This window comes from Falco biarmicus, chromosome 6, assembly GCF_023638135.1.
Source record: "Falco biarmicus isolate bFalBia1 chromosome 6, bFalBia1.pri, whole genome shotgun sequence".
Classification (NCBI taxonomy): Eukaryota; Metazoa; Chordata; class Aves; order Falconiformes; family Falconidae; genus Falco; species Falco biarmicus.
In genome coordinates, this window is record NC_079293.1 from 64,817,104 (window position 1) to 64,843,573 (window position 26,470).

The following is a 26,470-nucleotide window of genomic DNA, read 5'->3' on the forward strand; positions in this document are numbered from 1 at the left end:
TGATCAAAAGGTCCACTGAATTACACTGGCAGTTCATGATGCAAAAAAATAAGAGAATTCCTTTAAAATGCCACTCAAGTTTATCCCTCCCTCCCTCAATTTTACTTCTGCCTTTTGTGAATGCAACTGTTCTGGAAGTTTGATATTAAACCCCAGAACGGAAAACAGAGCAGATGAAATTTTCAGAAGCACCTAACTCTGGAAGTCAGTAGTTTAGGTTTATAAATAATTGGTCTTAAAATGGATTGTCAGTGGAATCAGAATGAAACTGGTTGCAGCATGTATTAATTTAGGAGCAAGTGTAATGGGTACATTCCAATCAGAGCACAGTGGTAATAAAAGCTGTAAAGACTTCTGTATAAAAGTCTGCACATCAGACTCAATTATCACAATTACTTTTAAGAAATGACAAGCTTTATGGGAGAACAAGACTAAAAATGATGCATTTAGTAACAAATGGGGTACTTAAGAACTACCATCTTTATTCTGAATAATTTGAGGCTGATCACAGTTATTTTAGCACCATGAAAGATATTAGACATCCATTTCTTACCCTTCTAACAGCAGAACTTTAAAGAACAGAGGTAAGGCTAGCAAAATGTATATCCTTTAATATCAAAAACAACATACAAAATATGATGTCTATAAAGATACTTAAACATGTCAGTTACCAATATTAGCACACATGTTAGTATAAAAATCACTCTAACCTTAGCATACACAGTTCTGAAACAATAAGAATGTTGACACTATAGAGATAGATGTATCTATAAGACTAAAAGGCATACGGAAAATATGCCAGTGTATACATGGCTAGAAACTCACAGGCTGTGTCTGGAACTGTAATGGTGCTGTACTTGTCAACAGTGAAACACACAAAGCGAAAATAATTACTTTTCCCTCAGCTGCCTGCCACACTCCAGTGCTCCAGCTCCTGTAGTTAGGTACAGAACGTTTGTGTATGCCCTGGTCAAAATACATTGTATTTATATATATACACACACACACACTCTTAATATCAGAGGGTCAGTTCGGACGGAAGAGTTAAGATGCCTAGAAGGCAGCTTCCGTAACGCTTCCAGCTCCCCAGAGAGGAATCTGGGCCCCAAACAAGGCAGCACCCCTGCTCCCTGCTCAGAGAAATGGGCTCCCGCCAGCAAGCGGCGAAGCAGGGGCCAAGCAGTGAAGCAGGGGGCTGCCCCGTGCCAGCACAGTGAGAACCCGGCTGCTTAAACTGACCCATAAGGATGATCCTAAGGATGGTGCTGTTGGTTCCCATCCCTAGATAGTTTCCTGGGGGCTGCAAGGAAGCATCTTCTGTCCCTTTGGCATGTGCTAGCCTGATGCAAGGAACTGAGCAGGACATTTTTTGCTTTCAAATGGTAGTGTCCGTTTTTTACATCATAAGCATGTGATCAAATCATTCATCTAGTGTGCATGAGAACTGCATTCAGCACTCTCGTGAGTTGATTCAACCTCACATCTCCCACTTCACAAAAACTTGCCTAGTCTGTCAGGCTATGGCTATTCAGAAGGCTTAATGCAGGGAAGCAGTTTCAGGATGGAAAGCTGGGAGGTCCTATCCATATCCAGTATGGTGTGCATCAGCTTGGACAATCCAGTGTCTCCAAAGGGAAAGGGGGAATGTATATGCGGAGCCATTGTGCATAAAGAGCCAAAGGAGAAAACTGTCAGTTGTCTGCCTCATCTGATACTGAGTATACCCTGAAGGACAGCCACAGAATGGCTGGGTCATCTTTGACTTGAGTGAGCAATTTAGGAAGGTCCATAAATGCTTGCTGAAAATAAGCTTAGGAAAAATAATTAAATGTTAATGCTAACCAGACAAAGCTCTGGATGAAAGAAATTCTAACTAAAGAGTATGTTAAAGTCTTGGTTTGAGACTTATACAGGTCTTCTAACGTAGTCAAAATGAATCCAACAATTAAATTATACGTTGCATATCGCTGCATAGCTTAGATGTAAGAACGAAAACCCTTCAGGTTCTTAATTTCAAACTCTTTGCTGAACAGCTATATTAAGATTTACAAGGCTCTCATACCTACTGCTATACATAAAAGCAACCCCTTGCTCAAAATTAGTCTTGGTTTCAAGATATGGTATATTAAATTACAGCACCAAGTAGGACTGGAGATTTCACACTGCCATTTTAAGCGAACCCCTTTCTACCCAATTTCTTCTGAAGCTTACCCTGCAAACATTCAAAATGGAAAAAGAGACAATTATTCTGTTTACAGAATGGGAGAGCAATGTCTATGACAAGTACTCTATGAACTGTGTCCTCAAGATACATCTAAATGATTTAAGGGTTTTCTTTAACTAAGCTAGTATTTTAATTTAAGAATCTACCCTCCACCCAAACAAGATTAAATTCTGTCATGAATTAGGTCATCAAAATATGAGTTCAGCTGGTTTCCCAGGAACAGTTTTTCACACCTGAAATTAATTTTTTTTTACAAAAATTTATTTGCATTTACTCAGTCAAAACAAAATTGAATATTCAGTGCTTTTCTCTCCTAGTTTTCCGAATAGCAACTATTTCTATATTAATCAGTTTTTCGTAAATGTACTAAGTAGTTGCTGTTTGTGTTAGTGGGTTTGTGTTTTATTTTGGGTTGGGTTTTGTTTGTGGTTTGTTTGGTTTTTTTAAGAAGGGAGACAACTAACCTCATTTTTTAAAACCTCGGGGCATACAAAATCCAGTAACTCTAAAGTTTCTCAATGGTTAGTTAGCCTTGCCACTAACATTCTGAACTTTATTTTCATTTTAACTGCTTTAGGACACAATCTTCTTACGCTTAGATCCAACAAAGCATTTTGTATTGGACATTTCCCCCACAGACACAAGCCAACAGTAAAGACACAAACAGAATTCTCATGCATTAACTAACTTTTTTTTTTTTTAACCTTTTCAGAAAAGTCTTTTTTTTCTGAAGCCTTTCCAATGTTAGCGTTGTTGTAAAACGAGCACTGGCATCAGAAACAGGTTTATTGTTCCAACATCACCACACCAGCACAGCTTCCTTACCCCTAACTCTGGTTTGCTCATGTCTGACATCCCATTCACTAGCCGTTTTTAACATAGCAATCACTCCTAAACAATTAGTCACTCACCATACACTCTTTCCTGGAATCTGGGGGTTTAGGGTTGGTGTTTGTTTTTAATGCCGTCTTTCGTATTTGTGAGCATAATTTAATTTTTAGTTCTCAAATATGAGAGTTTGGATTGTTATGAACAGATACATTTTTTAAAGGGTGTGACAATAATTAATCCATACTATTGTTATGTTATTTCTGTATCATTTCTAAAACTTAACAACAATTATTTTACATTCTGTCCCACATAATTTATATAGATACAGAGCAGCAAGCCAGGAAGATGTCACAATTACATCAAGATATCCGATCACTATGATTTCAAATTGCATCAGTGCTAAAAAACAGCTTCATTTTTAGTTAAAAACTCAACACTAAAACCCATGAAATCTAAGATCTGTGATGAATACTAATTTTTCTTTAACAAAGCAATAGGAAACAAGAGGCTTTTACCACACTTACTCAACACCTTTTGCATTGCCCAAATAGAAGATAATACTGAATAACATGTTCTACAGAAGTAACTCCAGACAAGAACAGCGCAGGCCGTTAACAGCCTGTCTGTAATGAAGGCAGCATTCTGTAGTCATTTTAATTAACAATACTATGAATATTCTAATGAAATTTTTAGAAGTACTTACGAGGTACAGAAGCAAAAGTCCCAGTGAACCTAAAGGGATCTTGATTTTACAGATTGGTGTGGGGGGTTTTGTCCCCCACCTCCAAGTCCCTCCCACACACCTCTAACATTTTAAGATTCAATTCTTTCAAACCTCACTCGTGTAAAGCAGGGATTTAAATTCTGCAATATAAAAAAGGTATGAGCTTTGGTCTCCAATAATTAGAATGCTTTGTATGATTATATTTAAAGGGTTTTAAGTTGGTAGATGTAAACATTCTATGCAAGAGTATTGCTAATAAGTTTTATATCACAAACATACATGGGCTTTCTGAACAATTTCCTACAACTCTGGAGAAATAAAAATAATAAAAATAGAAAAGACAATGAGGTTTATCATTTTAAAACAGTATGCCTCTCCACGGTTTATGGAAAGAACAGGCATTGTTACCAATTAAGAAAATGCACTCAAATGTGCATTTTGTCTTCAGACCACATTTAGTTTACTCTTTGCTATGACACTTCTAAACAAGAAAACAAAAGTTAGTATTATTGAACGGACCTGAAAAAGAATGCTTAAGTATTCCACTACACTGCTGATCCTCATCCATAAATAAACAATGTACTTGGAAGTGTCTTATGATAAACTGAAAAACAGTGTTTTCATCTCCAAGTATTATGCTTTCGAATACTTCTCAGAGAAGGAGGTTTTCAGAAATACCTGCTTGGCAAACAGTGCATAATACGTAAGAATACATAAGTAATAGGGACATATGTTTAGTACTTTAGGCAAGAAATAGGACATGCAAAGACATTTCTTTATATTTGCATAAAATATGGAGCTATATCCTAGATGCAATTGAACACAGCTGTAAAGACTTATAATAATAAACCTGCATGTTCACTTAGTGCAAAAATCTTTGTTGAATGTCATTTTAATAGCTTGTGTATATTTCCATGTTAAAAACAACTTATTATTGCACTTAGAATGTATCCTTTAAAGCTGTCTTTGTTTTAAGAATAAAAAAAGAACCTAACAAGCACAACAGAATAATTTTAAATTTAGCCTAATTCACAATACTGTTCCAAAGTATTACTGTCAGTACAATTTCAAAATTACCAGCTTCTGAGGTTCAGCTTAAAAAAAAATATATACATACACACTAATAGTATTGCCTTCACCAAATAAAAAAAAAGTCTAGCATTCAGCAGCTTTACTTCTGAATGTGTCTGCACTGGGAGCTTAGCTTGTGCATATTTAAAACTGTGCCCATCAAAAACTTCATCCTTAATGTTCTTTGGGCCACTGTGAAAAGGTGAATGCAAAAACAGGTGAGTGTTTAAGCAAACTGAGCAGGCTGAGGTTTTTAAAGAAAATAAAACCCAGATGTTTAATAATTGAGCTTTCTAATGCAAAATGACCTCAGCAAGAGTTAAGGGAATCAAAAAAATGCATATTGATGTTTATGGTATAGAATTACAGAAAACTGTAAAACAGCACAAGAAACTTCAAATCAGTCATCAAAGCTACTACGTTTTCGAGTATAAACACCCACAGGTGTGCCTGCATTGGACGGACCGTAGAAGTTATTGAAGAATCCTAGATCAGTGAACCAAAAAACAGCTTTCAAGCTTCCAGAAATAGGTTTTGATGAATTACAAAAATATCCTCTTCACACACAGAATCACTACACACATACACACTAATGCTACAAAACTTCAAATACCTTGAAAATGTGGCTTGAAATCAAACTCAATGACTCATCAAAAAAAGTTCAATGGTATAAAAGATTCTTATAGCAGTTTTGCAGTTTAAGCAATAGTTCAAGATTTCTTCAGTATCATATAGTAACTTCAGCCAAAAAGTACAAATCTAGCTTAAGTAGAAGAAGGTCAGGCTGGTACAGGAAAAGAAAGCATCAAAAACCTGATTCCATTTCTTTGTCTGGCTTTTCTGTAGTGTCCAGCACCAAAGGGCTTTCATTTTCCAGCATTTTCTCAGTAGTTTCTCCATCAACAGCTTTTCCTCTTTCTTTTAACTTCTGCCGTTCATGGACCCAGGGGATAAAACATAATATAGCTCCACCAATAAGGGGAGGGACTCCGGCCAGGTAGAATGCTACATCGTAGGTGCCAAGGTGATCATGCAGCAAACCTGGACAGACAGAAAGTTAACACTGATAAATAATAGGGCCTTGGAATCTACAAAAAACCCATGTCTTTTCTTTGGATTCGAACTTGAGAGCTGGCACAGTTTACCATAACCAGTAATCTGACTACCTAATAGCCAAATATCGGTACACATAGGTAGAAAGGTATTCCAGAACTGCCTTAAAGACTCCAAATAACGGAGAACTCAGTATATCGCCACTTGACTGCTTAATTACCAACCATCGTTAAAAACATCTACCATACTTCCCATTTGAAAGGTGCTCATTTCGGCTTCTCCAGCACTTGAATCTCGCAATGACTCAGAGAAATTCTCCCTTTTTGGTAACGGTTGCCTTTGATCAAGGTGCCTCTTAATTTTATTCTAGATATACTGCATATATTGCATTCCTGGTAACCTCTTATTAAAAAGTGTTTTCTCAAACAGTTCATTGTAATTGCTCTCTCAAAACTGCTCTCATCAATCAAATTCTATTTAATTTTAACAGCCATGATCGTGTATCCAGATCAGGAAGCACCTAGTCTATGCTGTTCTAGCTTTAAAATTTATTCTTCATGATGCTGCATAGTTCGGTTACGTTTCAGTAATTATCTTTTCAGTAGCACTCACAAGACCTTAGGGTAAATCAGGATTGAAAATCATCAGTGGTAAGGATTATAGCTTAAACTATTTCCACCTCCCAAAGTACTTCCAGTTTTCAACTTCTAAACCTGTACTTTGTCAGTCTCCCATCAAAGAATGAAAAAAGCCAGTGATCCTACTCATAAGAAACAATTAAAGTAACTGGAGAAGCTTTTATTCTCGCAATTGTTTTTGCATGAGCAAATTTTGGAGTCAAATTAATTTTCAAATTCTAATTTGGAGTCCTTCTGTAACACGATCAACATACAGACCGTCACCTCAACAGCATGGAAAATGTCAGGTCCTCAATCCAACTGGAAAGCTATCTTTCTTTTGAGGAATGTTTTTCATCTGCATAACTTAAGGAGTGAAGCAAACTTTAAAGAATACAATAAATTAATAACCCATGAGCAACAGATAAATTCACCACATATTCTGGAGCACATACAGAGAAAAATTCCACTGTAAGTGCACTGCATATGATGTAGGAACAGAAAATATGGCCAAGAAGTCCTGCAACCATAGAAACGTATTTACAGCTACAGACCATAGCTGTACTTACCTGCAATAGGTGGACCAACTGTCATAGGTATTGACATGAGTCCTAGCAGAAATCCTATGGCCTGGGAGACATCCTGAGCCCCAACAAGCTCAAAGGCAATAGGAGCCATAATGCAAATGAAGCACCCATCAAACAGGCCCATGAAGAGACAGACAGCGACAAGACCTCCAAAGGCATGGCACAGTGGAATCATCATAGACATCAGGCCAATGAAGAAGAACGAGGCCACCTAAACATGACCAAGGAAAAAGTATAAAACCATGTTGCATCAAATCAGCAAACATTAAGGGAACAGATGAGCTTTCTTGCATTTGTAGCAGATTATCTGCCTATATTTACTTTAAAATAGATGTAAGCAGTCTCCACAGATTACCACCATCGGAAATTACATACCAAGATAAAAACAAAAACATGTAGCTGTCATGACATGCAGTCAAAGAAATTCCAAAAACCATTTCACAAAGTTTTCAAAATGCATTTGTAATCAACTATCCTGATGTGATTACGTAAGGTCATTTGCTGTGCACCAACTTTTGTTAAAAAGTCACCTCTGCACTTTTCACAAATGAAAGCCACAAAAATATCAAAAGTTTAATTTAGCTAAAACACTATAACTGATTTCTCACTGCTGCAATTTTTACTTAAATATCAGTGTTAAGTGTGATAACTTCAGGGTGCTTCTGTTCAATAGAGGTGGCATTTGAAAGTCTCATTTCGATTTTTCCACATAAAGGTATCTTGCTTTATTCCTGTAGCTGTGCACACTTACAAAGATTTTTTTATATTACAGTCTTAGATTAAGCTTATTATTTGTTTGTTGTAAATTAAAGTAATAAAACTTTGTCTTTCAGCAAAATGAATCAGAGTTAAAAAGAAAACAAAAAAGGTAAGAGTTTTGCTTTTGCAGCATCCATATGTCAGCACAGGAAAACAATGTCCCACTTAACTGCACATACACATTTTCCAAAAAAGACATCTGCATTATGCATTGGTCACTTGTAGACCATTGAAGAAAGACAAAGTCACTTAAAAACTACTAGACATCACAACTTTGTGACATATGTATAAGTGACATCAAATAAATTACATCATTAGGAAAAGTCTTTAAGCAGACAGATTAAACTTGATTTTCAGGTCAGCATAACAATTTTTTGAATACTGTATTTTATTTAGCATACTAAAGAAAAACTGTTGTGAAGCATCTTAAGTATGGCACAGAAACAGAAACACTGAAGAACTAGGCTTCTTATAGGAACTTAAGGATAGAGGTGAAGAAATTACCAGTTCTGTGTACTCCGATACAGAAGACACAAATATTTGAGACGAGTTTCTGTCTAAGTAGTAATGTGGTTTTCTGTACACAAACTATAAACAAGATATTGTTGACCAGATTCTTTGTATTATCATATTATGGTAAAAGCAGGACTAAAACCAGAATCACTAAACTTTGTACACAGAAGAGATAGAATGCATCATTCTGTTTCTAAAGGTAGAATTTATAAAGCAAAATCCAGCAAAACATGTCCATAAGAAAGAATGCAGGAACAGAAAGATGCTGGATAGAACTCTTGTTAAGTTGTTCAACTGTGAGACAGTAAAGTTCTAAGAGGAAAGAGTTTCCATTTGCATTAGTCAAAATTAATTCTTAAATACTTTTTTCATTACAAAGGGCGATAGTATGAACTGTTGGACAATCCAGAATAACACTTGAGCTGAATATTCACTTTCCCTCAAAATATTTTGATTTGAAACAGGAGAGCTGAAGGTGCTGGGGCATGGCTTAGCAAAAGTTAATGTGTTTTTCCTACTTAAGACTAGTTAAAACTAACAGTACCCAGAAGCATCCTAGCTGATGCCCTGAACATAAGTCCATGGTTTTCAGTTTTAGCTATTCAAGGAAAAGAAGAAAGCTTGTAGTTTTGCTGCAGGTTTGGTATTTGTGAGTTGTAAATCATGTGTAACATCTCAATACTGCCTTTTTAATTTTTATCTCAATATTGACATATCCTCAAAGCATAACAATAGGTATTAAATCAATGCAAGCAAATGAGATACAGTCGCAGTCCCCATCATCAGGAAATCTAAATTTATCTATCAACAAATACGCCACCTCCAAAAAAGTGGTTCTTGCCTAACAATTTTTGTTTTCAATCATGTAGTACAAATAATAGCCATTAGATGTCTCCCTTGTTATTCATGTTAAAAAAAAAAAAAACAACACCCAGCGGTTGATAAAGTGCCAAGTTATTAACTAAAGATTTCCCCCCCCAAAAAAAAAAAAAAAGATACCCCACAACAAAACCAACTTATAAGTGTGGAGTGAAAAAAAAGTACATATCCTTCTTCATCCCCAAGCTTCAGCATTTCCAGAAGCTGTGACAGTTTCTGCAAGTTAACACCCTTCATTTGGCAAAATCTTCTCAGCTAAGCACCTCTTACATTCCCATAGCTTTACCAGCGTGCACTATGCACAGACCATACTTGACACCAAATTATCACCTATCAAAAATCAAGAAGAGAGATCCAAAATCTTTAACAGAAGAACATAGGGGAAAAAATTAATATTTCTGCAACCATTATGAAATCATGGGATAAAAAAGGGAAAGCAGAATCTAAAGAATCCCCAAAGGTTCTCTCACTCACATGCTAATGATTAGTAATTTCTTTCATTCCCAGCTGAAAACAGCCAGCAGGTAGTAGACATGTTTCCTTAGTTTAAAAAGAGAAGAAATGAAGAAAAAAAAGATTAATGAACTTTGCACCTAAGGCTCCTAGTATCAAAAGCCATACATTAAGTCTCCTAGAGTTTTGGAATTTCTCAAATTTGAATCTCCAGTCAGTTAATTCTGCTTACTTAGTAGTAAGGCTACAACCAAAGCCTTCAGAATATAATTTGTATATTCCTTCAGAACAGTGTGAAGACATACCTGTAAATAAACTTTTTTTACACCAGGAATATAATCTGCAACTCTGCCAAAGATCAATCTGCCAACTCCTGAAGTAATGCCCAGACACAGCAGAAGCACTTCTTCTGGCACACTGTCACCAAATCTGTCTTTTACGTGCTTCATCTGTTTAAAGAGAGTTGAGAAAATAAATTAGCTTTAGAATTAAAAGGAAGATAAAGCTTAGAAAACTCGAGTTAAACAGAAGTAATCTGTGAATTTCAGATTTAAAAATATGACTACAAATGGTCAACTACTTCTGCTTTTACAGATTTTAGAGTAAGTTTTACACTGGCTTATCAGTATTAAGTCCGATATAATAAAAGCAATCTGAAATGTGTTGTTGCTTTATTCACAATTAAGGAATTTAATTCAAGGAAACAACAAAGCTATGTCTAATACAAAGAAAACTGAAGAGAAGCTACAAGCGTTGTCCTCAACCACGTTTAATTTACCAGTCACAGATTTAACATAACGCAGAATCCACAAGAGCTGTCTAGAACTGCTTGTTTCACTGGCCGGGGCACGTGCTCAGGTCTGAAGGTGCTGAACCATCAGTGAGTATCACTGCGGTACTGTTCTGTGCATTAAGACAGAGATACGTGCTACCAAGCTTGCAGTATAGCTCAGGGCAGGAGCAAGCAGCAGAGTGGCACGGAGTGCAGGTAGGAGAGGCCCTCCAGACTGCCTCATCCTGATACCCACCATCACACCATGACCTCCAGGGGCAAGGAGGAAGGAGAGCAGGAACCACCTGCAGTGCCAAACACAACAGCAAGCACTTCTCGGAGAGGGTGCAGCTACAGCAGCAATGAATAGGGCAGACTGGAAGAATGATTTAACAGCCACTTCAGCCGAAAAAACTAAAGCAACTGAGCGAGGGTCCTGACAGCAGGCCATCGACTACAGCGTGATGAACTACCAGGGTCAGTAATTCTAACCTTTCATTTAAGTCATGGTAAAAAAAAAAAAAGTCACAAGACTGGCTTGATGGATTCCAATTTTTTTTAATATTCTTTCTGGTCTCCCCAGTGGTTTTTGTTTGTGGGCTTTTTTTAATCAACCATGAAGACCAGTAATTACCCATAAGAAAGACTATTTTTGCACAATCACTATTTGAAACATGCTTGGCAATACCAAATACACCGAAGCGGGCATTAGATGTTGTTCTGTGATCTCTCTGCTCATAACTTGTTCCAAACAAGAAACTATAAAGCCTCAGAGGTGTGAAGAAGCAAAAAGAAGAAACTGATCTTAAATAAAGATGTAGTAAAAACATTTGAGAGGGTCTGACCACAGGCTGACTGACCTGGGTAGCAAAAGCTGCACAGCAATTTTGTTACTCTCATTATGCGATCGCATCTCATACTAGAGAACCCTTAATTTCCCATCTACAAAATGGGAAAGTTCAGGTTTAGTAAACACTTCTAGAGCAAAATAGTCAAAATTCTTTCCTGGCCTGAGTGTTAATACACAGGCAGAGCCTTTTTTTTCCAATATAAACAGGATTCGCTGAGTGATGGCGATTTTCTTAAGCATAAAATCAGCTGGGCTTTGTTTACATGTCACAGAAAGTCTATTAAATCTATTATTAATTTGTCCAGTATAATTGATTTTGTCAGAAAGGAAATAAAAAATAAGGGTTAGTGGTTTTGGTTTGTTTTTGAATAACAACTTCAATTGGAGACATATGCTTGCTCTTTCTACCTCTGAGGGTTTCTCCCTTTGCTTTAAGACACAGTTGGGAATAGAATCTGATGAAATTTTTCATCTAGTATTATATTTAAACATAGAAGATAAGTTGTTCTATTTACTCCTTTTCTGTCGAAGGTGAGAAGCGGAAAAGCTGACAGTTTTCCCACCTCTGCCTTTGTGTGCCTGCCAATACCTGCTGGTCCAGCCAGCAAAAGAAGCAGAGGTATTTTCTGCCATTCTTGTTACCTGTTCTACTTCAATGTTTCTGCAGCCTCCAGCTTGTTTAATTAGCAGACCTGATTCATCCACTCCCCAGAGGCTTTTCAAGAGGTAAGATAAAGCTCTGCATCTAGATAACTATTAACCCTGCATCTGCAGCTGAGTAACTGGATTTCTCAAAGCAGCACTCCGGGTGAAACGCTGTCCTCTTCAATCAGTACAGGGGAAATACTGGGTTCAATCAACCCCTTCAATAGGAAAATAACTGCTACTCATCTCAATCTTCAAATATCTAAATTAGTATTTATTTTGTTTAGCTTTCACTGCTCTTAAGCACACCCTAACCTTAAAGAGAGCTTCCAACTACATGTAAGGAGAAACTTTTTCCCCAGGAGGGCAGCAGGGAGTGACAGAGGCTGCCCACAGAGCTTATTCAGTCTCCTTCCTCCGAGGTGTCCCAAACCCAAGTGCACAAAGCCCTGAGCAACCTGGTGTGATCTCAGAGGTGACCCTCTGATTCTTAACAGCATATCCAATCTTCAGTGATACTGTCATTAAGTAAGCTGCAAGTAACAACAATATAATTAACTGAATATCTGAAAATACAGTACTGTAAGTGCTACTCTTCTATGAACTTTTCTTGTAACTGTAAGTTACTTGTTTCCTAAGTTTTTTTATAATGAAGGGGCTCAAATGAGATTCATATTTCCACAGATTTTTAGCTGATAGAAATACTCAAAAATCCCATGGTGGGCAATTACTTGTAAACCTTCTAAGGCAGCATCTCATGCATTGACGCTCTCATCACTGCAGAACTATACAGGCTGTAGCTACGGGACTCTTTAGGCATTATCTGCAGCAGTCAAATCGGGGACCCAGGCACACAGACACATTGAAGACCGAAGTATGTCCCTGTGGGGTTTGCCTGTTCTCAGTAACATAGATAGCTCTTCACTCATGAGATCTCTGTGCATGCCAAATTGCAGGTCTGATTTTTCCAGATGTAGAAAAAGCCTGTCATTTTGCCCAAGCGAACCAGTCCAGACTAGCACAGCCTTTTTATTACTTTGAAGTTCTCTTTGTGCAATCCAATTTTCCGAATCAAGACAAGGTGATCATTACATGGCAAATCAGGAAGTTTTCTATTTTTACACTAAGTAAAGCAGATTAAACAGAATAATCCATACACACATCATGAAGATTCAGAACAAGTATAATCTGAATTTCTTAAACAAAACTGAACATAACAGTTAACAGGTTAACTGTTAAGCCTATTTAGCATAAAAAAAGTTTAGGAGTCCAGATTAGAGAAACTCAGGTTGACAATTACATAATTGAAATAGTATTTGCTTTTTCACCCCAAAAATAGCTAGTCCTGAAGAAGTTTGCCCTAAATAACAAACAAAATAGAGTCTCAGAACCGTTAGTGTTATCTTCAAGAGCATGTGAAGGATGACTATGATCCCAGAGATCGAAATAGGCAACCAACAGCATATACCTTACATTGGAGAAACCAAGACAATGGTTGTTAACCAATAAACAGGTTTTCTATTTCAAGTCACAAGTATTAATCATTTTAAAAACAATTAAACCAGTTTTGGGGTCCTGAGAGAGCGAGTGCCAATTGGTAGGCCTGAAATGTATTCAGGGAATAGTGCAAGCAAGCATGCTGCGCGCTGAGAAAAGCCTGAGGCATGGGGGACAATCAGTACACCACAGCACAAGACAGTCCGTGACATCTGCTCTTCCCCTCTCCCATTCCACTTCATCTCTCAGGATATCTTCAGGTCATGCCCTCCACTTGTAGCCCCTGGAGGTACCAAGACCCTGGATCCACTGAAGCCACAAAAGCCAGCATAAAGAAATGGGCGCAAGGACACTGGTGGATTGGTGTGGCTTGGGCGGCAGCAGCAAAACCGGTAAAGGCACGCACGTATCTGGGGAAACTCACCGTGACTGAGAGCGAGGGTGAGGAATAAAGCCAGGGATATGTAAGAACTGAAGTGTTATGCACGCGTGAGGGCTGAGAGTTAAACTGTTAGATCACTTATCCATCTTAAGCATGTTTTAAATTTGTTCATTTGTGACTACTACCCACAACTTACGGTCTTGGTTCTATCCACTCCTCGTGGCCCAAAGCAGTGTTCCCTGGGCCTGCCTTACTCTCAAAACTCAGCTAGCCACTACATCCAAAACCAGCTACTACCAGCAAATCCTAGAGAGTTATAGATCGTACACATTAACTTGACTTTCTGGAACAGCAGAAAAGGGAACAAAATCAGAACTATTCATAAACATCTAACAGGTAACATAAGCTAAGGATCAACACAGATTTGTGAGAAAAACCACCGTAGTTTATTTTTATTAAATGGCAAGTAGCAAACCTTGAGGTTTGGAACAGAGGGAAGGAAGATGTAACAAAACTTGACCCTGGCCAGTATTTTGAAATTTTCTCAAACATAACAATTCTTACAAGCCAGTCTGGAATACATGACTTAAATGGAACAACTGTAAAAAGATGTTCAAGTGTCTGGAAAAGCAAAACTGACTATGCCAAAGAAGGCTATGTAAAAACCTGCCTATATCTACTGCTATTTAACATTTTCATTAATGTTATGGACAGTGAAAGGGAGAGAATGTACTTATTAAATTTGCAAGTTCCATCAAATAAGTATCGCAGGCACTGTAAAGAAAAAGACTGAAATTCAAAAGTATCTTGGCAACCTGGCATCTCAGTTAATAGCATGAAATAAATAAGATTAATTTCCATGAAAACATTATGAGGTAAATAATATTAAAAAAACACTACATGAGGTAAAAATCAGATGCATGAATACAAGATGGAAGAAAGATCTGGCAACAGCTCTTTAGAAAGGGAACTGAAAGTTTAGCAGATTAAACTTCAGCATCTTCCAATAATGTCATTATATTGCAAAAGTAATTCATGATACGATGTGAACTTCATATACTACTGAGTACCAGTAAGGCCTCAGCTGAATTATTATGTTTTATTTTGGTCATTACTCACTATTAAAGACATGGACCATATGTACAGTATCCAAAAGAAAGATCTGGCAATAATCAGAAATTTGATAAGCTTGACTTCTGAAAAAACATTTTATAAGACTATTTTAAAAGGTCCTTTACCAACATAAGTTTGTACTCAGAAAACTGGGTAAATTGGATAAAGTCCTGGGTTACCTCCAGTCTTATTTTCTATGATTCATGAAGTGATTTGATGGATGTCTTTGTGTAGTCCCAAATACGTACTTACTGAGTGCTACAACTTACAAAACTTTTTCTTTTTAGCTCTACTTTGGTAAAACACTGCTACACATTTGATTAAAAGTAACCTTATAACTGAAGGAAGCAACTTCCTGACATCACCACTTAAAATTTAGAAGCATAATATACTTCTTTTCACATCATTGCAGCATTTACTAATGTGATAAAGTGTTATCAGGTTATAAAAATTGAGCATATTACATAATATGCTATGATTAGGAAATTACGGACTACCAAAACAATGGATTAAGATATCCTGTACAAATACCCAAAGTAACAAGAAAATATTTCATTAACCACCAATGACTAACATTGTATGCACTAGACATTAAAAGAAACACTTTGGCTAATCGCTTTAAACACAATTTTAGATGGAATTCTCAAAGCATCTAATAGAAGTGAAGGAACTAAAACCTAATATAGCGAGTTCATCCTCTTTATAATACCAAATTGAAAGCTTATACTATGGTTTACTTTTATTTAGCACACTTAATTGAAATTTCAACACAAGTCTGCTGCTATACATCCAGTTTAGTCTTCCTCAACTTAAAAAAAAAAGACATCTATTGTACTATTTTGTCTAGTGATGATAATATCTTAGCCTTGACTTCCAAACAAGTAAGGTCAAACTTCATTTGCCTAGCTTAATAAAAATAACAAAATAATACTGAGAAGAGGAATATAACAGCATATGCTATTTGTCCAGAAATAAGTGCAAAGATATTCTAACAAAAGTGATTTTTTTTAAAACTAAGAACTGTTAGTAGTTATAGTTACTTCAGTTAAATACCTAATTTCCTTCCTTATTTTTGTCTAAAGTAGACATTGATGGAAATATTACATAAATTTTATAGAGCGCATATATTTAGCTTCTAACAATTGAGTTAAGCAAAGTTGAAGGTAAGCTTACAGTTGACTATGTGGGAGGACAAGTGGGACTACCTGGGTATTAAGCTATTAAATGAAGCATTAAGTGGAAAGAAGGAAGTGCTAACACCACTATAATACAACAAGCAAGACCTTTAATAGCATATTGTGTTAGCTACAGCATTTGCATGTCACAAAAGGATGTCTTCTCACTGCTGAACTTAAGATATCTGCCTTAGCCAGACAGTCTTCCTAACTGATTTAAAAGAAAATCATTATTTGAGAGACAATTCAGAAACCTGATCCTGATGCTCCAAATTGCTCTCTGGAGAAGCTTCTTATTCTTTGGACTGTAAGTAGTCAGTCAAACTAAAGGTCTTAGAAGTCAAGCAAGGCAAGTACCCCTCAGCTTGAAAAACGTTTTGGAAGACAGCTATGAGACTGATTTGAGATCTTTGGAATCATCAGGAGAGAGCTCGTGTTCTGTAAGTACTCAGGAAGATGACAAAGGCAAAGAGAAACAATGGGAGATGGACTAAGATCAGAATGGAAGTATTTGCATCAGTGAAAGTAATTAGTGAGGAATGAAAAGCTTTTACAAAAGGATGGGTTTCCATTTTACAAAATAGTGCTGTTACCTCAAGTCAGTTTTTCAACTCATCAGTAGAATCGGCAATAAACAGGACAAAACTACCTATTTGTGTGAAAAGACAGCACTTACTACAGTAGCCCCTTCTAAAATTTATGAACATAAAGACTGTATTTCTTCCCTACCTTGAAGAACAACATAATAAACAACTAGCTTGACTTAACTGGTTGGTAAAATACGGATTTATTAATCTACCTACATGTTACAATGCTATTGTCATCTTCTAAGAGAGGCTGACTTCCTTACTCTACAACAGAATTTGTGACACCAAGTGTCTCAGGACTAGACTCCTTAAAACCTAGGACTTAGGTGACTAAAACCAAAACAGAGTCTCAAACCTTTGTTCAGCCGCCACGATTCTGAAGGCATCTGTAATATCTCAATATTAGAGATCTACTTGTGGAGATGGTCATAAGATAAGCACCTCAGCTTTCACAGAGCTGGGTGAAGTGCCTGTCTCATTCCACTGGGAAACACAGAAGAAAGCCCTTGCAAGAGTCTCAGTTCTAGATGGAAGTCCCAAATACACTGCCAAATATCTACCAGATCAGGGCACAGAGGAATTAAGCAGGCATATTTTCATTTAAAACACAAGAAGACACTATAATGATAGTCTCTCCCCCTCATACAGAGATACAGCCCTTACTCAGGATACAGACATTTATGTGCAGTTCTTTCCCGTCTGAAACAATCCAAAACCACCTCTCCCTTTTCCTAGGAAATATTCCACTCAGTAGCAGTGACAAACTTCAACTCAATCATCAGAAAATAACCTGAAAAATAGCTCACAGCTTGACAGTTACAGGCAATCAAATGGAAAGAACTAGGTTCCAGGATTTCCTCAAGGGAAAATTCAAAATATATGGAAAGAAATTCACAAGTCTGAACAGGATTTAAAAAGCAAAGAGGATTTCTATTCAGCTCTTCTTGGAGCAGAAACTAGACACAAGAACTGGTCTGTATGTGAGGGAAGGAAGGTTCTTCTCTTAAACTGGGCGATTAGTTTCTTTACTCTGTATAAGGAAGGCAGGAAAAAACCATCAACTGTGATTTCAGGCACTTGTGGAGCTTGAAGAGTTTGATCCAGGTCAAGATGCTTCAAGCACCCAAAGGCAGGATGCTGAGTTTACCATTAAAATAGCACTTAAAAAAAAAAAAACACCAAAAAACAAACGCACACAACCCAACAACAACAAAAAAAACAAACACACAAACCCTTTGTAATTTAATCTGATTTTGAACTATATGCTCTGTTTGCTATCAGAACAGCTTTTATTATGCAAGAGTGCGTTAACTAGTGTGCTGCTAGAGGCTGACAGAAAGGAAATAATAATGTAACTCAGACCTTTCAATCTGCTACTATTACACAGACCTCAGAAAGATTGCTTTGCTCTTATCCTTCAACACCATCTTGTTGTTTGTACCCGAGTATAGCTGCTATCTAAAATATTTTTGTAAACTGTCATTCACTTTTACTTCTAAAAAAAACCCAGAACCATTCTTTTCAGTTTCTATTCTTTCCATACTTATGATTTTTATTCTTCTCCAGTACTTATTTGGAAAACAGTTTAAATATGCTTTCATAACAGTTACAAGTATAAAGCAGGAAATAATTCATTTCTTCTCCCACCACCACCCCCAATGTCAAGAGTGGACAATCTAGCTAAGAATAAATACTGCCAGATCAACATATTGAGGTATACTGAGAAAGAAATGGGTGCACAGGATAATTACAGAAGTGGATAAAGGGGGAAAAATTCACTAACCTGGGCAAACTGCAGCAGATGTTGAGATCTGAAGGGAGATAAATGCAAAGATTAGAAAAGCAAGTAAAGCATGGGGAGCCACTGAAGATTTGGGGTCTTAAGAGATATCTGCTTAATAATTACATTGGACCTTTACAAAATCAGTGCCTTGTTAGTCTTCCACTGGAGACAGAAATATGGTAGATTAAGCAGATGAGAAAGGCAATAGTGCTAAAATTGACAGCTATACCTACAGTTTTAACTTTTTTAGATTATCTACAGTATAGAGAAATAACTGTTTGACACACAGTTATCTATTAGTACTGGACATAATTTAAAAGATACTAACCTATCATTACAAAACTAACATTCAGACTAACAGCAGATTCTGGGAAGGATGTAGTAGACCTCAGACACATGAGTGATATAGGAGACCTGAAGAAATGCACAGGTTTCTTGAACAGCAGCCCATAAAAGCAAGTGAATATAGTGATGGAGGCTGACTTTTTTTTTCCCCAGTTTGAGTAAAAAAGTCCAGACATACCAATTAAATATTAAATATTTTAAACAACATTTTAAAAGCAGCAAATTTATGACGTAATACCAGTGGTTCACGACACAGAGACAGGACTTACCTTACAAGAACTGAATTTCTTCAAGACATGCTATGTGTATGCACTTAACATGCATGCATATCCAAGTAATATGCTTAAGTTTAGAGATTTGTATATATCATACTTTCCATCATGCTTTGTACTCTGACACATAGGACAGCATTTATATCTGTGCTTCTATCTGTCTTCACTGTGGGATTCAGAGTTATGGCAACTTAAAGGGAGGAGGGAGGTGTAGAGTTAGGACTATAGGTACAGAATGCACAAACTGGAAAGCTTCACTTATTGCAAGGTATGCAACTCCTTTCCACTACAGCTCCTTGAGCTCATGCACTGCAGAGAACACAAAGCAACTACCACTGTCTGTGTGGAGATGACCACTCTTAGGACAGCAGCTGAAACACTGGCTTCTCAAATGAGAGGTCTAATCCACAGATGTCACACCTGAAAATATTTAGGGAACACAACACCAGTAGGGGAGGCTTGAAAAGTTACAAAAATATTTGTAAGCAATGTTATGGCTTATGACTGGGGTCTTGTTGGGCAGAATATCAACTACTGCAATGAGATTCATCCTATCTTATAGCTTGTCCTGATATGGCAGCTCAGTTCTGCTTGGCGAATCTTGGGTAGTTTCTATACCCTTCATATTTTCCAGTATAATTCTTCTTAATGACCCAGAGCTTTTGCTTAGGGAGGTGCGGTTTACAAGCAGAAGATAGCTATTTTCCTGAATAGGCAGAATAGAGAGACTGTTTTGTCCTGCAGAAATAAGGCCTTTCAGAAACTGAGTACATCGAAGTGAATACAGTCAGTGTTCAAGCACATAGTAAGAATTTCAAGAAGTTCCTAGAAAAAACTGTGGCTACAGAGGATCTCATGAGAGCTTGGCTCTTCATTTCTTCAAGCTGGTTGCACAGGAAGACGGGTTTTATTGACACGTGTTCTACAGGGCAAAGGTTTAGACATAGAATTTGCACAGCAGAATCTGATCTCTTGTTAACAAAAACAAGGCACATCACTGATACAGAATGAGAAATGGGAGAAGTCAAAATAGCTGGCTCATAAAGAACAGACCTGAAGGACAGATCATCCTGGTTCAATGTAAGAAGGCAGTCCAAGGTGATATAACAGTTGTAGAATAGTTAAATCACAAAAAGCCAAGGATTTCACACTGCAGATAGGAAAAGGAAGGGAAATAAAATCTGGCAAAAAACTGCATCATCTATAATCCATATCAGCAAGTCCTCCTGTTCATGATGTTATTTCTAAAATAAGAAAAGGCTTTTCTAGCTAAAGAACAGGAACAAAATGGATGTTCCAGCAAAAGGTAGGAAATACAGACCAGCAGACAGCACTATGTTTTTGTCCAAGGGTAGACTACGTGGGCAGAGCACTAGACCCTGGAACTTCAAAGCAACAAACACAGATGATCTGGAGACAGACTAGGCCACACAGAGGATGGACTAATGTTTATCTGAGCTGTCTGATTTTGTGATGCAGTGTATGAAATGAGGGGGTTTATGTGCATTAAGAAGTTCTTATGACTAACAGGTACTTTACAGTGATACCAACCATCTCCATGCCTCTCCCAGGAATAAAAAAAAAAGTGTGCCTTGTTAGGATGGTGAAAATTTTGAATGCAGTTTAGCTTCCATCTGAGAAACAGATGGAATGATTTAGCCTTTAAGTGCCCATCATCTGTTCTGATGAGATACATCTGAAATACATTGCTTTAAAGCTTCCCTATACAGCAAAACGACCATGACCTTTGTCTCTGATGACAGAAGATAGAATTGCAGAAGTGCCCATAGCTATCTTTAAGCCTAGGGACTGTCTATAGAACAGATTCACAAATTCTGAAAAGACAGTTTATGTTTTGAGGGTACTGTATCTGTCACTAAAACTAGTGAGCTTCCCTCAGTGAACTAATTGCCCTGGGTGTCAAAAGGAGGGCCCCCACAGACACTCAAACTCAAATTTCAAGAAGGCAGAAGCATATCTATAAAAAACACCTGCCTGTGGAACAGGCCAGCCTTTGACAGCCCATATGTGATCACAGACATAGCCTGGCACGTAGCACAACGTACGTTTTCACTGTTGTGTTTTGATCTGCAAGCCTGAACCGCCTCTAGAACTTACTGCAAGAGAAGTACACCCTTGCAAATGTGGAAACCAAAGAGGCCACCAAAGCCTTCATATTATGCCAAGGGAAAATGTTTGACTTCCAAGGGTTTGAAAGCCCTATTGAGCTCTTTGATCAGGTCTCTATATTTCAGCACCAAGAATCTTCTGTAGAGGGTATCTGTCTGCATTAGTCAGTTACCTCAAAGACCTAGGCTAAAATCCTCAAAGCTGTCAATAATTCAAATAAGGGCCCTGGTATTGTTAATGGTTTTGACATAACACAACCTAAGGAACTTCAACACGTGGTAATGTAATGGAAATGTTGAATTCTGAAAGCTAAGACACAAGAACCAGCCTCTCAATTGCACCTAACTTCAGTTTGCAGATGAACATGTTTCCCTAAACTTTTCTTTTTTTTAAAGAGATGAAAGTAATTTCCTGTGTCCTAGGAAACTTCTGGTTTTAAGAGGTATCATTGGAAGGACAGCTGAAAGACCATAGGAGGTAATGAATAGGAAAAACTGAACTAGAAGGATTATCCAGATGAAAGAGAGCCCAAGATGACTAGGTAAGCCAGGTAATGCCGTCTCAAATGCTAAAAATGGGCCAAGTGGTCTCCAAAGGAAACACAGCAAGGTACTCAGTCTCACATGGCTGTTTGTGGACTGAGCAGAGCAGGAGATTAACGGCATGTGAGAATGCTTGTCATCACTTGGCGCTTCTTCCCACCCATTCCCAAGGTCTATAAAAAGAGAAGGTGGCTAAACTGATTACCATCATGCAACATAAAATACCATGGGGAGCAAGGAATCTCCTCTGAATTCTTCCAAACAGTGTGTTTCTGATTTCCATATAGCAAACCACAACATCACACAGGACATACACACTGTAGTGTGTTTTAATTTCCAGTGAAACAGTTACACAGTGTTCACTGCTGGCAGCCAGGCTTATTTAGAGGCTAAACCCTCACCTCATTGGTAAAAGTTTCCCCAATAATTTGAAAAGCAATTTACCAGCAGATGTTGTATTTTCAAATAAGATGCCAGGAGATCCTCAGAGTCTGTACTTAACAATAGTCCTGGGGCTGCTATACCTTTCTGGAATACCTTTTAGCTGGCCAGCTACTTAGAAGCCTCTTTACTTTTCATTCCAAGATGCATTTTCTTTTCCCATACAGTTCATAAAAATCTTAAAGCGGGGTCCAAGGTGATGCTTTGTTTCTGAGGGGCAGTTTCTAGACTCTGAGGCAGTATCTACCTGTTTTTTCCAATCATTAAGTCTGCACTCTCCACTTCCCTGTTCCTTAGTGGTCAGCTGAACCTATTCCTGGCACATACAAGTTCAGAGAAGCAATGAAACACTGAATCTTCAGTATCTATCTACAGAGGAGAATAAATCCAATATTTAAATCTGTCTCCCAAGACAATTACTAGAAATTTCTCCCAATAAAATTGCTAGAAAAAATGGCCAGGCACACGCCATTTTTTCATACCTTAAACATGAAGCACAGACACAGAAAACACACACGCCACATTACTACTAACGAAAAATCTCTACATATGCATGTATGTACCCATCATGGAATATGAATGTGCATAAGCATCAAAAGGAAAAGCCAAATTTACACAGTAAATTAAGAAGTAGTCTGCAAAGCAGGGTGAGAAACTTTATTTTTCCTGAGCTATTCTGAAAGTTTAAGAGTCCAGTCAGTGTTAAGGTGTTATGGTAACCTTCACCTATCATTAACAAGAGGCATTTAATAGAAGTAATTGCTAAACCAAACCATGTTTTTGTTTGAAATTGAATTAATGGAGATACTGTAAATGTCCCAAGACAAATTACTGTGTGACTGAAATATTGCACTGGAAGTGTTAAGATTATATTCTCAGTCCTACCAGTATTCCTCATAGTGGCTGCATATTGCTATATCAAAACACAACATGATACTAGGCCCCCTTTTTTTTTGTAAATATTTCATAATTAATTTAGTCCTAAATTTATACTGAACCTTTAGTAGTGACCTTAAGTCACTGCTTAGGAAGAGCTAAGCAGTAATAACATGCATTTTAAGCAGCATTTCTTTTCACCCTGCTAAATAAAGTACAAAAAGCAACAGCATATCTTTTAAACTACCTAACATGTGACCTTATATGGATTTTAATAGCATTGATCTAACAAGCTCATAAGAATTAAGGATGCACAATCCTGATTAAGTACACACTTTTTTAAAGGGTAAGAGAGAACAGTACTAAACACTTAATATCAGACTCGGATTCCTGAAAACCATAAGTTCTCTGTTTATTAGCAGAACGAGCACAGGACAAGTGGCAGAGACCACGTATACTTTCTTTCAAATAAACTTAATCATTTCGTTGTGAGATAGGCCTTATTAAAAATAACTTTGAAATAATATTTTGCATTAACAGATTTCTGCTGTGGATTCACAAGTTAAACCTGAATGGACTAAACTAGTCTTATTTGGTTATTTGCCTATTTTAGAGAGACATCAAAGGAAAAAGTTCTCCGTCACTGCAGTTTAAACTGGTTTTAAAACTAAGAGGAATAACAGCTCTTTGATTTAATAATCCTATGAGTTATCAACTTGCTCTTCAATCTGAGTTAATGCTAAAAGTATATTATAAAATTAAGTCAAAATCTATTTATAGTATTTCTCCCAATTCCCCAAAATCACATGGAATGGAACACCTACTAACAGAATTTGACACCAATTAAAGTGGGATAAGAAAAGCTCTCCCTTTTTGGTTCTCCCCTGCAAGTGCCAAAAAGAGTAATGCCTATTTTGCACGCAGCTGGTATCTACAAGTCAGGGACTGGTAATTATTGCCAGCTCCCTGATATGAATCCTATTGAGCATCCCATATAATTATTTTTTTAATTTAATTTAGTTAAGGCCTAGCTCACGAGCAGGTTTTCTTCCCTGGTTTTAACAGTTTTTACTCTACCTAGCAAAGACAGTGCAGATGGTTAAAACTGCAAAGACCTGGCTAATTCCAAAGCCTAAAATGAGCTTTTATTTCTTGCTTACTGCAAGTTTCACAACACGCATCTTCCTTTCCAATATGCTTCAGAAAACACAAGAGACACACAGAAATAAGGGCTGGCCTCGGAAGCACTCAGAGACAATACACCTGGGACCTTGGGAGCTCCTCCGCTGTGCCAAGCCAGCGGACAGCAGCTGATGTGCAGTGACTAGAGCACATCAAGTCCGCAACCTCCAGTCACCATGGAGGCTGGTGGTGGTGGCACACAACAGCTCTAACCAGTAGGGCCTGTGGCACCTGTGTTCCATCACATAGGAGCACCCAACACTGGCAGAAACTGCCTTTCCAAGTAGGAAAAATGGGACTTGAGTACAGGAACCAGGCCTGAGGGCTAAGGGAAGAGCTGTAGACATGAGGCTCTACATCTTAAGTGTTTTTTCTTAGGGCACTTGCAACCAGCATCCCATACTAGCAGCCTGGCTATTGTCAGCCAGCTCTAATGGTGGGAAATTTTCCAGACTTTTAGCATAATGAAAGTTGTCACTTGCCCAAGTATTATATCCCTTTTCCAATATTACTATAATTTTAAAAATGCAGTATACAATGGGAAAATAGTAACTCATTTTCCAAAGTTGAGGAAAGTAATCTCTGGTTTGGTAGATATACTAGCAAAAAGTTATTTTTTCTTACAGCCTTTGACTTATCTGGAAGTACGTACTTTTATGTACTTCTAGAAGTACATAAAATGCAGTTTTATCAGAAGCAGACAAAACTAGTATTAAAAAAGTCCAGAGCTGTCTGCTACAGTTGAAGTATCTGTGCTGAAGGGCAGAATCCATTCTGTTCCTTCATAAACACTGATCTATTTACTTTATCAAATACAGATCCACAGAGAGTTTTCTAAGGTTTTCAGTAGTCCCCCCAGCATACATCATTGCTTATCAGCAATAAATGCTATGTTCATAAAACTAAATATCTCATTCAAATAAAAATATTTTCCCTTCTTTTTGCAATTATTAAATGAGTTAGAGGGATGAATGTTTGTTTAGTTCCAAAAGCAGACCAAAGTATCTGAATGAGTTTAGGTTTATGTAGAAATAAGTACAGAAATGGTGGGTTTAGCTGCAAGAAGACTTCATGCTTTAAACCCCAAGCAGCAAGTTCACTGTTAGTCCTCTGACTGCATCCTCCAACCCAGCGATATGAACTCCTGCTTTCTGTCAGATTTCTGCTACTGAGGCTACATCCATCCTTGGCAACCACATACAAAATAATTATAAAATAATCTTAAATATGTGACCTGCAGATATTAAACTCTTTTAATCCTGATAATTTATCAAAAGGTTAGAAAAATCTTATACCTTCTGAAAGTAGAAATACTGCTATTGATGAAATTCAAGTTTTAAATTTGCCATTTCAACATCAGTAAAGCTAAGGATTATTTTATTAAACTGTTTGTATATAAAGATTTCTGAAAGATTAGTGAGCAATTACATAGTACTTAATGGACCATATACATAAAAAAAATGAAATCTGAGGTTGATGATACCTACATGGTTTCTTTATCAGCATAAACACATGAAATTTTATTCCAGTTCATACTGTTTCATACCATCCCTATGATAATCACTGATCAGAGTTTGGTTTGGGCATTAAGTATTTCAGACTATGGTCAAGAGTCCTGGGTATATAACAAATTAAGGAGTACTTCAGTCCTCCATGGATTCTTTGTGTATATTGAAAGGTACCTAAATTAAATTTTTGTTAGAAATCTGAATTATAAACGATCAGATGTTTTACAGGATTAGAGAGAGGGGAAAAAAAAAAAAAATCAAGCTGTTTTCCATTTAACAGTGCCATCTGCAAGGCCAAGAATGAAAGCTAAGCTTCTTGTTTAGAATGGTTTTATTTAAAAGTAGTGGGAGCTTACTATACATTAAGATTATTTTCCTCTCTTGTTTACAGAGGCACCAGAGAATTATACAATAGAATTGAGTATTTAAAGACAAGTAAAGTAGAACAAAAATGTGTGGGTGTCAGGAGCAGCTTTTGATTGTAAAACTACTTAGTGAAGAGTTCCTAAGAGCTGGTGAAGCTTCCTCCCTCAAAAGTGGTAAACAAAGCAAACTGACTACCGTCGAAGATTCTACGTTATAAATAGTTAAACTTCATGCTTCCTCTGAAACTCTGAGCATCTGAGCAAAAACAAGTGGAATTTAAATATCTTAGCATA

At 37.2% G+C, this 26,470-nt stretch overlaps 1 protein-coding gene across 3 annotated transcripts in view; it reads right to left on the bottom strand.

Annotated features, from left to right (window-relative positions):
• Window positions 1–392: 392 nt before the first annotated feature.
• SLC16A10 (solute carrier family 16 member 10) overlaps window positions 393–26,470 on the bottom strand; it is a 71,551-nt gene continuing 45,473 nt past the window's right edge. Inside the window, exons 4-7 of one of the 3 annotated variants that reach the window (XR_008822505.1) lie at window positions 10,017–10,160; window positions 7,090–7,318; window positions 5,464–5,891; window positions 393–1,810 (exon numbers count right to left, since the gene is read on the bottom strand). Coding sequence is in view for 1 of the 3 variants with exons in the window: in XM_056342823.1 (XP_056198798.1) it covers window positions 5,656–5,891; window positions 7,090–7,318; window positions 10,017–10,160 (609 nt within the window). In the remaining 2 variants the exon portion in view is untranslated. Of the gene's footprint in view, window positions 5,892–7,089; window positions 7,319–10,016; window positions 10,161–26,470 lie in introns of all 3 variants that reach the window. The other 2 variants (XR_008822504.1, XM_056342823.1) reach the window with 2 other exon arrangements.